General features: G+C 40.4%; 1 protein-coding gene across 6 annotated transcripts in view; it reads right to left on the minus strand.

Moving 5' to 3' along the window:
• Positions 1-15865, minus strand: part of GALNT18 (polypeptide N-acetylgalactosaminyltransferase 18) — a 246158-nt gene that overhangs the window by 73619 nt on the left and 156674 nt on the right. For all 6 annotated transcript variants that reach the window (XM_062620164.1, XM_062620169.1, XM_062620165.1 and 3 more), the window contains exons 4-6: positions 6936-7119; positions 5840-6037; positions 3139-3253 (exon numbers count right to left, since the gene is read on the minus strand). In XM_062620164.1, the coding sequence (XP_062476148.1) occupies positions 3139-3253; positions 5840-6037; positions 6936-7119 (497 nt within the window). The remainder of the gene's footprint in view (positions 1-3138; positions 3254-5839; positions 6038-6935; positions 7120-15865) is intronic.

A 15865-nucleotide genomic window follows, 5' to 3' on the forward strand; every position in this document is an offset into this window, starting at 1 on the left:
AAAAAATTCAGGAAATTTCACTAGATATCAGCTCCATCATATTAGAGAATATGATACACAACATCCTACTTCTTACTGAGCCTCAACACCAGGCCAGTTTGGGCACACAGTGTCTGCTTCTCCACCCCTATATGATAATGCATATCAGACAGCAGAAGAGTACATGAATCACAGAATCATAAAATCATAGAATGATTTGGGTTGGAAAGAACCTTAAAATCATCTAGTTCCAACCTCCCTGCCATAGGCAGGGACAGCTTCCACTAAACTACGTTGCTCCAAGGCCTACCCAACCTGGCTTTGAACACTGCCAGGGATGGGGCATTTACCACTTCTTTGGACAACTTGTTCCACTGCCTCACCACCCTCACAGTAAAGAACTTCTTCCTAATACCTAACCTGAACTTCCCCTGTTTAAGTCTGAACCCATTACCCCTTGTCCTATCACTACAGTCCCTGATTAAGAGCTAGATGAAGCTAGAGACTTCCTGAAAAAGGAAAATGACAATGAAAGATGAAACAAGTGAGCAATCAGTAGTCATGGACTGGAGAACACCATTTTAAAATGGAAACATTATTTATTGTACTAACATTGTCATTATAATGTAGGTTTTGTAGAACAATGTCTTTATTAAGTGATTCATTGTAGGCCTCGCAGCTGAAAGCAACACAAGTAATCTAGAAATGACTGTTCAGTGCTGCAGAGGTGAAAACATAGTTCAGCAGCAGAGACAGATCATCTGGCCTGAAATCACGTGCTGATTACAATTTTCTATGTAGCCCTAGTGTTGTGGTTTAAACCCTAGCCAGACAGCTTGTTCACTCACTCCCAGTGAGTGGTGCCGGGCTGAGAGCAATCGAGGTGTCCCCCCCCCGGGGCTCTCCCCTTCCCCGCTCCCGGAGTAACAGGGAGGAGGATCAAAAGGGTGCAACTCCCACGGGTTGAGACAAGAACAGTCCAGCAACCAATGTACAACACAAATCACCACCGCTACCACCAGCAACAACAATGACAAGAGAAAATAACAAGGGAAGAGAATACGATACCACCGGCCAAGAAACGAGTCCCACCCGGAAGCCCGTGTCCTTCTGGGTAACTCCCAGTTACCCCCCACCCCGGGCATGACGTGCTGTGGTATGGAATACCTCCCTGGCTAGCCTGGGTCAGGTGCCCCATCTCTGCTTCCTCCCGGCTTCCCCTCCTCCCTGGCAGAGCATGAGCCTCACTAAATCCTTGGTCAGGGTAAACATCACTTAGCAACAACTGAAAACATCGGTTTCACCAGCACTGTTCCCAGGCCGAAAGTCAAAACACAGCACTGCACCAGCTACCACGAAGGAGAAACATGACTGCTACTGCAGGACACCTAGCTAAAGCAAATGAAAGGCAGCCCCTGAGAGCTGCATCTCTAGGACAAGTGCTTAGGCTGCACCTGAATGACATGGCTGCCTATATGAAAGCACATCTGAAGCAGCCACTTGTATTTTACCAAGACATGGTGTTTAGCCCCAGGTGTGTGCCAGAAGAAGGCAGCTGATGGAAGGAGTTTGCTATTCAAACTAACATCTGTAGAAATAATACTGTGCTTTCCAGAAGCTCTAACATTGCACTGTACATTTATATTCATCCTGGGATATACTGAGAATTGAGAAGAGCTGGTAATAAACTACTGAAAAAACTGTTCATTGTAGCTCCATAATTTGTTTTGATATAGCCAGGGACACAGACCCAAGCCAGGATAAAGTCAGCTAAGGCAGCAGACATTATGCTACCTTGCACACTACAATCTGTTACAGATGAAAGTATTTTATGTAGATCAGGCACTGCTTCCTTGGAGACAGACAAAAAGCCATAAGGAAATCACAGCAGTGTTGGGCCTAATTCCAGTGATCCAGTCTACTCCAAAGTTTCAGTTACACAGAGATTTGTGTCCCTCTGGTCTTGTCTATCAAAGTACTCTTCCCGATCAACTTCTGCAAGGCTAAGTATAGGAAACTACATATCATATATATCATGACACAAAACTAGGTAAGACTCCTCATACTCACAAGGAGACAATGGTTTTGTCAGTTGAATAGGGAAATGAAAAATCAAAGTGACACTAATTTTCAACTCAACGTAACACTGAGCTGCAAAAATCAGGTTTTGGGAACAGAAGGGAGCTATCTAGCTCTCCCAGAGAGGAGGATGGTGTTACTAAAAGAAGCAGCCTTGAATTTCTCCCTCCCTGTCTTGCTGCAATATCACTTTATCTCTGACAGGTGGGAGAACAAGAATTTCAGGAAACCAGAAGTATAAATTAGTATTTTTTGTTACATCTCACAGCTCAGCGGAGAACTCCGTATTTTTTTAATATTTTTTTGTTGTTGTTGCTATTGTACAACAGCATGCTTGTACTCTAGCAATGAAAAAGCACAAAATACAAGCTTCCACTAAGATTTCATAGCAGAGTTCAGGATTTATTTTATAATCACAGATCACAGCATTTTTCATGACCACCTATGTGTCTAAGAATTTCTCCTGTATCAAAACCCTGAAAGATTCTCAAACAGAACAGTGCTGTATTTTCAGAATGGTATTTAGCTGTGAAGAGATACAGAAAGAAGTACACAAATCACACACAACACCACATTATGGTAAACAGATGAATATATGATGGAAAAAGGAAATATGTGCACTTATGCATTTATGAATATCTTAATCCCCCTCCAGAGGAAAGGCGGCATAAATTCCTATATATTCCAGTTTGCTCCATAGTGATTTTCCTATTTTAAATGAGTAATCTAGAAAGGCCTTTTCCATTAAGCTTGTGAGAAACTATCCTCCTTACTGAGTCTGGGATCACAAGTAAGCAATGAAGTTTAGGTATCAACTCTGCAGAACTCTAACACTGTTGCTTGAATGAAAGACTAATAACAAATTCTGTATTTCTATCCTTGTTCCAGATAGTTCTTTAGCTTTTCCTTTTTTTTGCATCCCTCACCCCCAACCAAATACAATTTGTAGCAAAGCTGTGGATCCCTCTGCATCTTTTGTATGCCATAATTCATACATTTTTGACTGTTTTTTCCCCTGCAGTAAGAAGCAAGCTGTATTTTAAGTGTAAGCCACCAGTGTTGTTTGGTTATGTTCCTTACCCTGATCCCCAGCTCTACATTCTCTCCTCCGTATACTTCCATGCCTTCATCCAGTAAGCCAATCTCTTGGAAGTATTCTCTATCTACTATGAAGCATCCAATCAATGCAGGACTTCTGGAAAAATAAACCACCAGCAAACAAAATTAGCAGACAGAATACAAACTATTTTATTATTCAGACATAATCATATCTAAAGGGTATGTTAAGATGGATTCATAGGGTGGTGTTTCTCAAACAGATTTATTCAGCTTTGTTTCCTAATGTTCTTGATTCTATGGGGAAATAGGCACCATTAAAGGAAAACAGAGTCAAAATTACTGGACATACATATTCACCAGGTAGGATTTTAGTGCTAGCAATGCTAGATGCAGGAGCCCCAGCTTTGTTTCTGAGGCACCAGCCATTCTAGTTTTTGTTCCTCCTAAGTCCTCAGGTTTCTTGTCTGTGATAATTAACAAGGATACCCAATGACGCACAGAAGCCAGGTTAATCTCCAGCTAAGAAAATCTGTGTCTGTAAATTTATGTAAAAGAAGATAATTTCTTGAGTAGGAACATCCAAGATAACGTTCTGTAATACAGAATGAAGAAATGTCTGCCCTTACAATCATACTGTAATATCAGTCCATTGTCCTTAACCAAATTTAAACAAGTCATACATCTTTACCAAATCAGTAAGCCCTATTTACGCTATGACCTGAATTAACCAACTTTTACTATGCTGAGCCAATCTTAAGAAGGTAAGAGTAAGAGCTCAGGCACAGAGAGTACAATTTTACTGTTACGAGATGCAGGGGAGGAGAATAGAGTCATTTAGCTTTTGCATTTTTCTCGTACCTTATAATCCACAATAACAAAGATTAAAAATATATTTTCTGATTATTATGCTGGTATCAGGAACCCTTGATAACAACAGGATATTAATTAGCAATACAGGGAAAATCATCCTGCCTTTACTAGGAACATTCAGGCTGCAACTATAGGATGTCTTAATCACAGACTGTACAATTCTAGAGAAATCTATACATTTATGTGTCCTGGGTTCAGCTGTGACAGTTATTTTTCTCCTTCCTCATAGCTGGTGCAGTGCTGGGTTTTCAGCTTTAGTCTGAGAACAGTGCTTATAACACACTGATGCTTATAGTTGTTGCCAAGTAATGCTTACTCTGATCAAGGACTTTTCAAACATTGTGCTATAAATCTGAAGTGCTATAGTACCCACTTTATAGCAATGAAAGACTATTTCTGATGTATTTATTAATGAAGAAAATAGCAGTTACTGTAATTTTGAAAATTATGCTTCCTTTATGACAAAGTACTATTGGTTTTGGTGGGTCTTTTTAAAGTATTTTTCATAATACGTGCTTCCCTTTGTTATAATTCTGGAAGCATTCTGGAAGTAATATAGAAGCCAACAATTAATACATGTAGCTTTTGTGGGTTTTTCTAATTATCCAGCACACACATGCAGTGTGTTGCACTGAATAAAAGGCACCAGGGAAAGGGGTAGGGAACAAACCTAAACATCCAGTATTCATAAAGGACACTCCACAGTCCTCACATAGAACAGAGTTTTAGGGTAAAACGGAAAAGAAGATATGGTCTTTAATACAAGTTAAAAACTTCTAGTTTAAAAAGTCACCATAATTAATATAGAAGGTTTACCTCTCCAGGACTTAGTAGAGTATTTGAAGCATTTTCATAATGTTGACAGAGTTCATTAACACTGACAATTTCTAACGATGTGGAAATTGCCACCATTTTTTACATGTGTCTGTGGCAAACCTGTGAATTTTTATCTCTTACTTTCCAATAAGTCCCGTTTTAACAACCAGCACATGGGTCAGTGTCGTACTGAGTGTTTAAACTTCAGAAAAGAGCTACCTGCCTGAAAAGTCAGAACTACTGGGTTAAAGATACCCCTTACACTGACTGCACAGAAACTGACTGGTAGTGGTGACCCCTTTATGCTGCCACTGCTATTTAAGGCTCTGCTTTGCACCTGGTGAAAACAGTCTTCACACTTGTTTTCTGCAGAGAGCTAGAGTATAGGTACTGGCGACCTCCTTGGTATGAGTGTCTAGGCAGAAGAAAGTCCTGGAATCTCAGCAGAGCTGCTGAGGATTCAGAAGCACTTACTCTCCTCCCCGAGTATTCTGTACCACCCTAACAGTACTCTAAATTATAAGAAATTACAGAGCTAGGTTGTACCAAAGCAAGGATCTAATACAGTCTTTTCTCACACATTATCAGTGGACCAGCATTAACTCCTAGGATATAACACAGCCATAAAACTATGTGACAGTATTATAAAGAATACAACTGTCAGATCAGTTCTATTTATATAATGCACTGTAAGGAAAATTCTGTTTCTGGCCCATTACCACTAAATTAGCAGACAAGACATTTGGAGAAAGCAGCGCTGCTGAGCATTCAAGTCTACCATTTTAGTTAGGCTATGTGTTTTGCCCTATGCAAATAACAAGGAAACATATTTAAAAAGGTCTACTACAAACAGAAGTTTTCTAAATGACTGCGAAGGGCCCAAGGACAAAAGCTCAAGAGGACAGCTCAAGGACATTTAACTAATTTAATGTTACAGTCAGTAAAACCTGTTACATAGCTGAGACCACTCTCCATCTGTTGTATCTAAATGAGCATTGCCAGAGACACTCTAACCTAGGTCACAGTTGCGCATTACCTTATTGGAGCAGTTGTGTTTTCCAGTTTCCACCATGACTTAGGAGGATTCAAGTATCGGCACCACAGCTCCCAGTCAAATCCCTGTGCTGAGAGGGGATACTCCTCTATTTCAAAATTATCATACTTAATATTATCAAATGATGGAGAAATTACTCTTTTTCTGTTTTCTTTTATCCTAGTAAGCACTGGTTCAGCCCTAAAAAAAGGAAAAAGAATGTTAAGATTACATAATTAGAAGCATAGCACTGATTGTCATCACAGAATACTTTGGCCTGGAAGGGACCTTTAAAGGTCATCTAGTCCAATCCCCCAAAGAAAGAGCAGCTGTGTATTTCAGAAGCAGCAAAGTCTACAGCTGTTAGCCATTCAGAGCTCCCTCTGCTTTGAGACTGAGGTTTAACAGTGCAGGATCTGCCCCAAAATAACACACTGCAATATTTTAACTAGGATGCCCTATTATTAACCTTAATGTTAGCTGGTGAATGGAAGAAATTATTATCTGCATATCATAGAGCATTTATACCAAATGATGATAACTTCAGGCTCTCAATATTACCAAGGATATCAAGATCACAGTTAATAATAGATCTATCCTAGGGAGAGAAGCTCCTGCCTTTTCACCATCTTTTTTACTCAATGAGCAACAGAGATATTAAATCCAGACTGCACAAGTTAAAATAGATGTTTTACTTATGTGTTACTTTTGCACAGAGCAGCAACCTTAGTGCCAGAATGACACTTCTTTGTTTACACTGTGGAACATAAAAGAAACATAACATTTTTACTTAAAAAAAAATTAATTCACCCCCATGGGCAAAGGGCTACATTATAGGAGGAGGTTTTTAACATGGAGTTTTCCAATATATTTTACATCCATTGTAATTAGACCAGAAGATAACTCACACTATAAAAATGATCTAGATTATGTTATGCAGCTCAAATACACTTTTCATGCTTATGTCCATGCTTGTGTCTGAATCTTCATTAAAATGAACAGAATGCTAACTCACCCTCTACGTGCAAGAGAAATGCCAGTTAGTAATCTATGAACAGCGCTTGGAAAAGTGGTCAGAAAAATTCAAGGGGAGACATACCATCCTACATTGAATTCCACATGGGCATCAAAGAGAGCAACTACAGGTGCTGTGGCTACTCTCCATCCGCTAACTCGAGATCGAATCAGCCCCTCTTGTTTGCTGTGTCGAACAACCTTGATGAAACCAGGCTTACGGGCATTCACTTCATCAACATACTTCTTTAGCTTCTCCTTGAGTTCTTCTGTGGAAAGGAAAGAATTAGACATCACCAAGCAGTACCAGCAAGACAAGATGTAAAAATGTGTTCTTTCAGCAAAACAGAAGTCTTCACACATGGAATTACTCCCCTTTGATTTAACTACTGAGAATTCTGAAATAGTCAAGTCTAAAAGGAAGCAAACAAAAAGTAGAAGGACCATAAATTATATAGTAATAAAAAATCCCAGGTGTAACTACTTAGCCTACATGATTAACATCAGAATCCTGTGACTGTTTAATATTAACATACCATGAAATAAAGCACTCAATCATAAAGTACCACAGCTTCATAAGTGCGTATTTTGTTACTGCAGCAACAAACAAGATTACTATATTTCCAGAAAAATATGCTCAGCTATTGACCATGAACTTTCTTTGCCAATATTTCAAGGAAAAAGTATGAATAAAATTAATTATTTATCCATTTTCCATTTTTCTTTATAAGTTTGACAACTCTTTTTTACGTCTTCTAAAAGTTCCATGAATTCTGCTCTTCGTATAGCAGAACAAAGACCAGTAAAGTACTGGAGGAGAATCTTTCCTTATTAAAGTCTGATAACTTTTAAATCAACAGCTATCATATCTCTGGTTTAAAGACCATTGCATGAGAAAATCCAATTTGGAGAGCTGAAATAGGCTGCTCACCAGCAGTATTAACTGAAAACACTGTTCACCACTATTCCGTATTAGCATTGCTATATTATATGAATTCCCTTGGTACTATTAAGTCGCCTTTCTTCCAAATCTCTCCGTAAATCCAAAAATTTCTTTGCTGTGATGCACAGTAATGCTCCTGTGGTTACAATGCTAAACTGGATATCATCAAATCTGCATTAAAAGCTCAGTGCTGCCTAGCCCGTTCTGTGAAATCTTCAGCTTCTCCATAATCAATTCCCCATTTCTGTGAAATGGGATCAACACACTTACTTCTTCTTTTTGGTCTATTTAGACTTTAATCTTTAGAGAACAGCAGTTTTCTTTTCCTCTGCATTTTGCCAGTACCTAGTGTCTGGGGGCACTGAGCTGTGGGGGAGCTGCATCAGACAAGGGATGGCACTGGAGCCCAGTGGAGGAAGGAGCAGCACTCAGCAGTAAGCAGTGTGGGAGGGGGTACAACCCCTGTCACACTGCCTGGCCTAGACTGCTTCCCAATAAAACACAGCAGGGTTTTTCTTTTAAATCAGATCAATGAAACTTTGTCTTCTATTGTTTTGCTGGCATTAGCAGTGCAATCTGCTCCTAGCTGCGTGCCAGGGCTGTGTTTTTGCACTGAACCCATGATAAGCCAACCACTCTGGGAACTGGGCAACTCGAAGAGATCAGGGCAACACACAGACTGGAATGGTTAATGCAACAGGGAATTAAAAGCAAGCACACTTTATTGGCCACATGAAATTCTCATCCTTGGAAAAGAGGTGATAGGTCCACTCTTAGGCTGACAAAGAGGAACAGAGCTGTTGGTCTTCTAATCTAAAGATTGTTAGAACCTGTTTGACCTTAGTGGACCTACTTCCTTGAAGATATGAAGGAAAGGACAAGATGGTCAGTACAGAGATTCCTTAAATTCACCCCTCTATACAGACCACCAGGCATGATGTTCTTGCAGCTGATTCCACTAGCACTGCAGGATTGTGCACGCATGCCACATACCTTTGAGTAAATGAAGTCTCAGCACAGAAGAGAGAATACCAAAGTGCTGATACTTACAGTTTTTCATAAAGAACAAGAGTTTCAAAGAAATAATCTGATGACCATGCCCATCACAGCACTTAAACTGCAGCTATACTTTATGAATGGACTCAATATATTCCTAGAATTTTCTACAATATCTATTCAAATTGTTTATCTATGATTGTATCACCTTGAATAAACAACATGACACACTTTCACACAGCACAGAGCACTATTCTACTTTGTATTAGATTTGCTGTGTATTTATCAATATACTTTTTGTTTCTTCTATGAAGTGAAAAAAACTCATACTCAGGTTTTCTATGATGCTTGTGCAAAGCCCATGTTCTTACTGTTCATCCCCTAGCACAGAGATTTGTAGCAAGCACGAAACTATCAACCAAACTACTAGCTAACAGCACTATAGACACGAAAGAATTTATGTTACTGAAATTGTGCCCACCCTAAAAATAGTGCAAAACAGCTCTCTATTCCCAAAATTGAACACTGTGGAAGGTGACTATCAGAACATGAAGATCAAAGCTTTGTTCTCGGTTAAGTGGCTGTTCATTAGCTTTGCAATAGCAGAAAGCTTTATTTGCCACAACAATGCAGCATCACCACTGAGTACAAAATACATAAAAGGAAAGCAGGCTCTAATCAAGGACTTGAAAATCAGTACCCTTGATAGAGTCATTGTTCCCTCAGTCATCTTAATTTTTAGCAAGCAGGCTATTCTTACTCGTGTCATATAATTTTCCTAATGTGGACTGACTTTATAAGCCTGAGTAAACACAAAATCTTTTTCACAGCTAGGTGGAAATAGGTGGAAATGAAATGGAACCCAAATCTTGGCTTGCCACCAGCATGACTTCAGATGCACATTATAGCTCTGACATTTACTAGGCAGTACACACTTCTAATTTCCTGGTTACGCTGCAGCTTTCTGCAAATATTGTGAATGGCCTGAGAGTCTCAAGGGAACCTTGGAGGCTTACCCATGGTCCGTCAGTATGGAGGGATCCATTGCTGAGCTTCAGTATCAGCCTCAGGAGGCAGACGAATGTGCTGCATTTTAACTAAACCTCAATACTGGCCCACAAGCAGTGACAACTAAGTATTTTGCAGTCAGGCATTTTCTGGCCTTTCTTATTTAAAACAGATTAGCCTTGTTTTGCACAGGCAGAGTGCTGAGCAGAGTGTTCTGCACACCCTTTGTCTTACAAAAGCTATTGGGCAGACTCTCCCAGAAGAAAAGTCTACTAAAAAAGACACCATTTTCAGTGAGCCACAGGATACAGCAGACATGTAAATGAAGTGAAAAAAGTCATTATTTGGGGAAGAATATTAAAGATGCCCTAAGCAGGACAGCTTAAGTTAGTTTTTTCCATGTATTCTGTATTTTCCTGAGTTTTGCATGAGAAATCTGAGTTCAATTGCCTTTGACAGTTTTAGAGCATCCTGCCCAGCTGGACTGAATGATGGGATTCTCCCCCTAGAACTGATCATACAGTTTGTGACGGCACTGATGGTCTTCAGCAATGTATTTTTAACCCATACTCTGTTTTTTCCCACTTCAGATATGTTGTCTTGAATAATAAACAGTCTTTTTCATTAGTTATTGTGCTTCGCTGCTTTATGCCACCATAGGGAGAAGAAAGGGAATGAGCAAATGTGTCATCTTCAATACACTGTTGATTCAATTTCTAATTATGGAAACAAACAGGCTTATAAAGATAGATGTGTTTGCCTTTCAGTGCAGAAGCTCTCAAATAAGGACTCAATTTGACTGAGCTGAATGAGTGCCTGCAATTGCAGAGAAAGAGCAGCCATATAAGGAACAGGAACATGGTGATCTGGCGCTTGTCTATGTTGCACTCCACCACCTGTCTCTATATGGTACAGGTGTCTGGAAAGCACAACACAACTCTCCTCAGAAATGTAGAAAGCATAATTAATGTGCCCTAATTATGTTTAATATTAACATAATTAAGTTATAATATTTCTAAGAGATTGTTTTTAAACAACCTCACAAATATTTTGTCAAATTTCCCTATTCATCATGACAAAGCAGTCCTAAATAATTCATGCAACTCTGTGGTCTTAGGAAGTGGCAGAAGCAGGGCAGGATGAAAGCAGGGGGCATAAGGATTCAGAAGGTAACAGCCATCCCACAGCTACAGAGATCGTATGTGAAGGGATCATTCAGGTCATAAGAATCCCTTCACAAGCCATCTCCCTTTCAGGATATGGTCTGAGAGAACGGCAACTTGACATTGGCCCTGGCAACTGTTCTCCTTACAGTGCTGCAGCTTGCTTGGCTTGTGTGAGTGGCCAGTCCTATCTCAGAGGGGCAATCTGGACCACAGTACTGCCTCTTCTTTGAAGGGGTTGCAGCAAGCCAGATAATAAGCGAAAGATTTCTCTCATATGCCCCAGGGAGTTTCTCAAGAGGGAAACCCACCTACACACCATGCTCTTCATCTCGTCACATCCAAGTGGCCTACACTTTGTATGCCTCTACCCTTCCTAAACTGGGAAGTTACCGGGCTAGTTGCTCAATGATATAAGGTGCCTTAGCCCCTTACTCCAGTGTCCTACAGCAGCTGTGAATCTGTCCCCAGACTTCAAATTTTAAAGTTATTGATACAAACAGCGTTGTCATAAATAATAAATTACTGCCTTCCGTTCATAGAGACGTAGCCTAAAGAACAGTCAATTAAGCCTCACTTTCAATAACTTTCATGCATTAATGTACTCCCATTCTCTGTGCTTAAATGAGTCCTCACGTCTCTCAGAACAATTGTACTTGTGAAGTCCGACACTTATGCTTTGCTGAGACAGATGCATTTTACCGAGTTCTAAACACTCTTCTTCTTAGCTTTAATTTTACCAATGGAGCTAAAGTGAAAACTAACTAACTAACTACACTTGTAACTATGCATTTTCTAAAGTCTAAAAATCCCTGCTGAATCTGGTGCAGTAGAATGCACACTGGATGTTATTGCTATCTCTGCAAGCCTTGTGCTTTTACCTTTAGGGAAATATCTATTTCCACGTCAAAGGCCAGGAATTACCACGTCCCTCTTTAACCTTAACACTTTGCACAAATATGTCTTTTTTCACTGTGAAGGGAAAGGAATTATTCTTCAATACAGAATGGGGTTTAATGTAACAGTCGTTCTCCCTGTGCCAAAAATTGTGGACTGACACATTATATGAAAGGGGCAAAATCATGCCAATTCATTTCTTCTATGCTCTAGCTTTGTGTGCTCATTGAGCTGCCTAGAAGGCACACTGGTCCCCAGGTAGAGAACCATGCTGGATATTTTCTGGGAACATAAAGGACACTTTTACAGGCAAATCATTACAGCAGCTGCAGAAACACAGCAGAGCTACTGCCCACTTTGAGTTCAAGAGTCCACTGGTCAGTTTGCTCCTGGCAAGGATCCCAGGGCCTTCCCAAACACCCTGTGCAGTAGGTCAGAATGGGATCCACTGCTTTGCACCAAGGCAGAACAGACAACTGGCCAAGCACAAAAAGCCAGTACATCATGAGAGCTACTGCCATATCAGGAGCATCTTATCAGTTACATCTTCCTTCTGCATGAAAGGCAAGTAAGCTGGAAAAAAAGACAGAATTCACACAAACCAATTAAACCAAGGCTTTTCCATTTTCTTTATCTGATTATTTGTGGCCCAAAGTCTTGGGAACAGGAAGAGCTGCTTTTCCACCCTTCCAATAACAATTTCATAGCCTTCAGAAAACAAAATGTATTAACATAGCTAACTTTCTTTCTGGTAAATAATAAAGCCTGTTATACCAGGTTTGCTGAAAAAAAAATAAACAAAACCCAAGCCCCTCCTCCCCCTCAGACACTCTGTAGGCATACAACCTGAGTTCATGTAATGACTTGAATTCATGGCAGCAGCTAGGCATATAAGGAGAACTGTTTGCAGCACTTTATCTAATAGGCTTGTACACTGGATTGTCACTTATTTCATATGCAGCTCAGAGCTTCATAATTTTTATTTTCCATTCCTTTGGCCCCTTATCTTCCATGCTCAAGTGATCACCTCTCATCTCTGTAGCAGAAGCAGATAATTCCAAATGGAAAATATTTATAACCAGATAGAGGCATGTCATTTGTAATGCACATGTGTATACAGAATGTCTGCAACAGAGGGCAACAATGTACAAACAGATAAGGAGGGCCTGCTGTGCACACGTATTTAATAACCTCAAGTTATCTGGTAATAGCTAAACCACCCAAGGGAAATTACCAATGCAATGCAAGGAATTGACTTGGACAGACCTCAGAAACAAAAAAGCAGCATAGTCCTTTTCCTTCATTACTATACCTAACTTGTATTGTTGATAGAGATGCATAATCTAATCTCAGAAGTTCAGGCTATCCACATGTAAAGCCAGACATCGTAATGAACTTTCACATGATAATGAACAGTCACATCCCTGGCATACAAAAATCCAAAGTGCTGTCAGACCTCCCAAGGTCTATTAAGATAAATGAGGCCTATAACAATTCATTCCAGTTCACACCTTTTGCTACAAGCCAAAGATTTTTTTAGTCTAGCACATGAACAGCACCCCTCTCCCACAGTAAAGCAGGAGAAAAACATACACTTCCCCTCTCAGTCCCTACACACAAACACACACTCTTTCAATTGCCCAGGAGCATCTAGTACAAAGGAGTGGGGAGCACACATTGATCTCAAAGGGTTTGACGGGAGCTGCTTTGATCTGTTCTCAGGTCCTCTCATAAACATCATGTCTATGTACGGAAAGAGCTCAGGTGGACACTTCAGTGAATCCTCTTGTTGGTTGTAAGGTCCTGGGAACTGCCAGCATAAGAACCATGTACCAGCAAACAAGGTACTTCAAAATAGTAATCAGTAAGCTAGCATACCTCCCACCACAAAACAGTCTTTGCAGAAGAGACCCATGCCAGCAACTATTCCTTGAGCAATCAGATAGACAAGTACGCTAGCTGGGTTCATTTTGTTTTCTTTCTAAATGACACACAGTTCTAATCCCAGCCATGAAAGTGGGATACCACCCTTCCATCATTAAGTAGAAATACTGCTGCATCTCAAAAAATCCCAATAGTATGGGAAGAACAATAAAAATCATCTTTTGGAAACTGTGACGGCTGAACACCATGTTATAGAGGAGGGGGATATTGAAGAAAGAAATATTACCTCTGTTATTTTTGTTAGAACTATTCCTTTGTAGTAATGTCTTTATAATAAGGGCTGTAAATCCCTTTTATTTTTCTTTTATTATTTATTGAGTGCTGTTCAAAGACAGCACTCATTTCTGTCCTAAGGTGCATCCTGTCATAAGTATTCCTGAGCCCCCATTCTAGCAGCAGAATGTCTCACAACACTTTGCAAGACAGGGAGACAAACTGAGATGCCACATGAATCTGCAAGGTCAGACTGAAAGCTGCAGAAGGTGGGGGAACAGAACCTGGGTTTCCCAAATCCCAGGGCACCACACTAACACTGTGTCCTGGGTTCAGCAGTAGCAGTCATTTTTCTCCTTCTCAGTAGCTGGTGCAGTGCTGTGTTTTTGACTTTCAGCCTGGGAACAGCGCTGATAATACCGATGGTTTTAGTTGTTGCTAAGTAGTGTTTGCTCTGACCAAGGACTTTCTGAGTCTCATGCTCTGCCAGGGAGGAAGGAAAGCTGGGAGGAAGCAGAGACAGGACACCTGACCCAAACTAGCCAAAGGAGTATTCAATACCACAGTACCTTGTGCCTAGTGTGTAAACTGGGGGGAGTTACCCAGAAGGGCTAGATCACCGCTTGGTCGGGCTGGGTATCGGTCGGCGGGCGGTGAGCAGTTGTATTCTCTTCCCTTGTTACTTCCCTTCTCATTATTATTATTGGTGGTAGCAGCAGTGGTTTGTGTTATACCTTAGTTACTGGACTGTCCTTATCTCAACCCGTGGGAGTTGCATTCTTTCGATTCCCCTCCCCCGGGGTGGGGGGGGGGAGAAAGGGGAGGAGAGAGCAAGCAGCTGCGTGGTTCTGAGTTACCAGCTGGGCTTAAACCATGACACACTGCATGATCTCCCTGGGGCTGTGATTCTGCAGTGCAGCCATGGCCCGTATGGAGCCCACAGAACTCAGAGCAGATGCAAGAACTCATCTACATCACTGAGTGACTAAGAGGCAGCTGATAGCCATAGATATGTTTATGTCAACAGGTTCATTGAGAGAAAGGAATTTAACATGGCCTTTCCATTCCCCTAACAATGGGAGAGACTCACATGCTTACCTCTGAGAACAGAGTAGAGATTACTAAAGCTAAGTGTTAACATCATAAGAGGGGAAAAAAAAAATCTTCTCCCAGGTGAACACTCCTTCCAGCTGTTTAATGAATTTAAGTGGATGCAGCAAGACAGGACTAAAAAAAAAAGCACAAAATTTCTTTTCTTAGCTTATAAAATTTCCAAATTAGAAAGTTCACAATTGACAATAAAAGCCAGCTGTGTGTATGTGCTTATACTAGCAAACATTAAAACAGAAGCTGAAAGTAGAACAGGGACTTTCCAAGCACTTCCAATAGTTACCAACTAAAAACAACAATGCAAGGGGACAGAGGCTGCTATGTATCCATCTCTTCATGGCAATACCTAGAACCCTTTCAGCAGAAAGGTGTTTAAATCTTCTGAAAATCTTTAAACACAGATTTGTAACTATATATTCCTAACCGTTCCACTTGACTTTCTGCTTGTTGGATGCTTGAATTAATCTCAGCAGGAGCCCTATTCCACTCCAGTTTAGTGTGTATGACTTCTTCCCATTCAGGGACTGTTACTGGTTATATTATGGCTACAATAATGTGACCAAAGCAGTGGTTAAACCTGGTCTGGAAAAAGCACTATCACTGAAATCAGATATTGATATCACATCTAATGCTAGAATGACTTCTGATGTTCATCTGGATACAATAGTTTTAGAATGGAGCCACAAAGCAAGAAGTACACAAGCACCAAGGTCATGCATTAGAGCTGATACAGTGTTATAT

The sequence above is a fragment of the Pezoporus occidentalis genome, unplaced genomic scaffold (genome assembly GCF_034315485.1).
Source record: "Pezoporus occidentalis ecotype Australia unplaced genomic scaffold, CSIRO_AGI_Poc_V1 ctg22, whole genome shotgun sequence".
NCBI classification, from domain to species: Eukaryota; Metazoa; Chordata; class Aves; order Psittaciformes; family Psittacidae; genus Pezoporus; species Pezoporus occidentalis.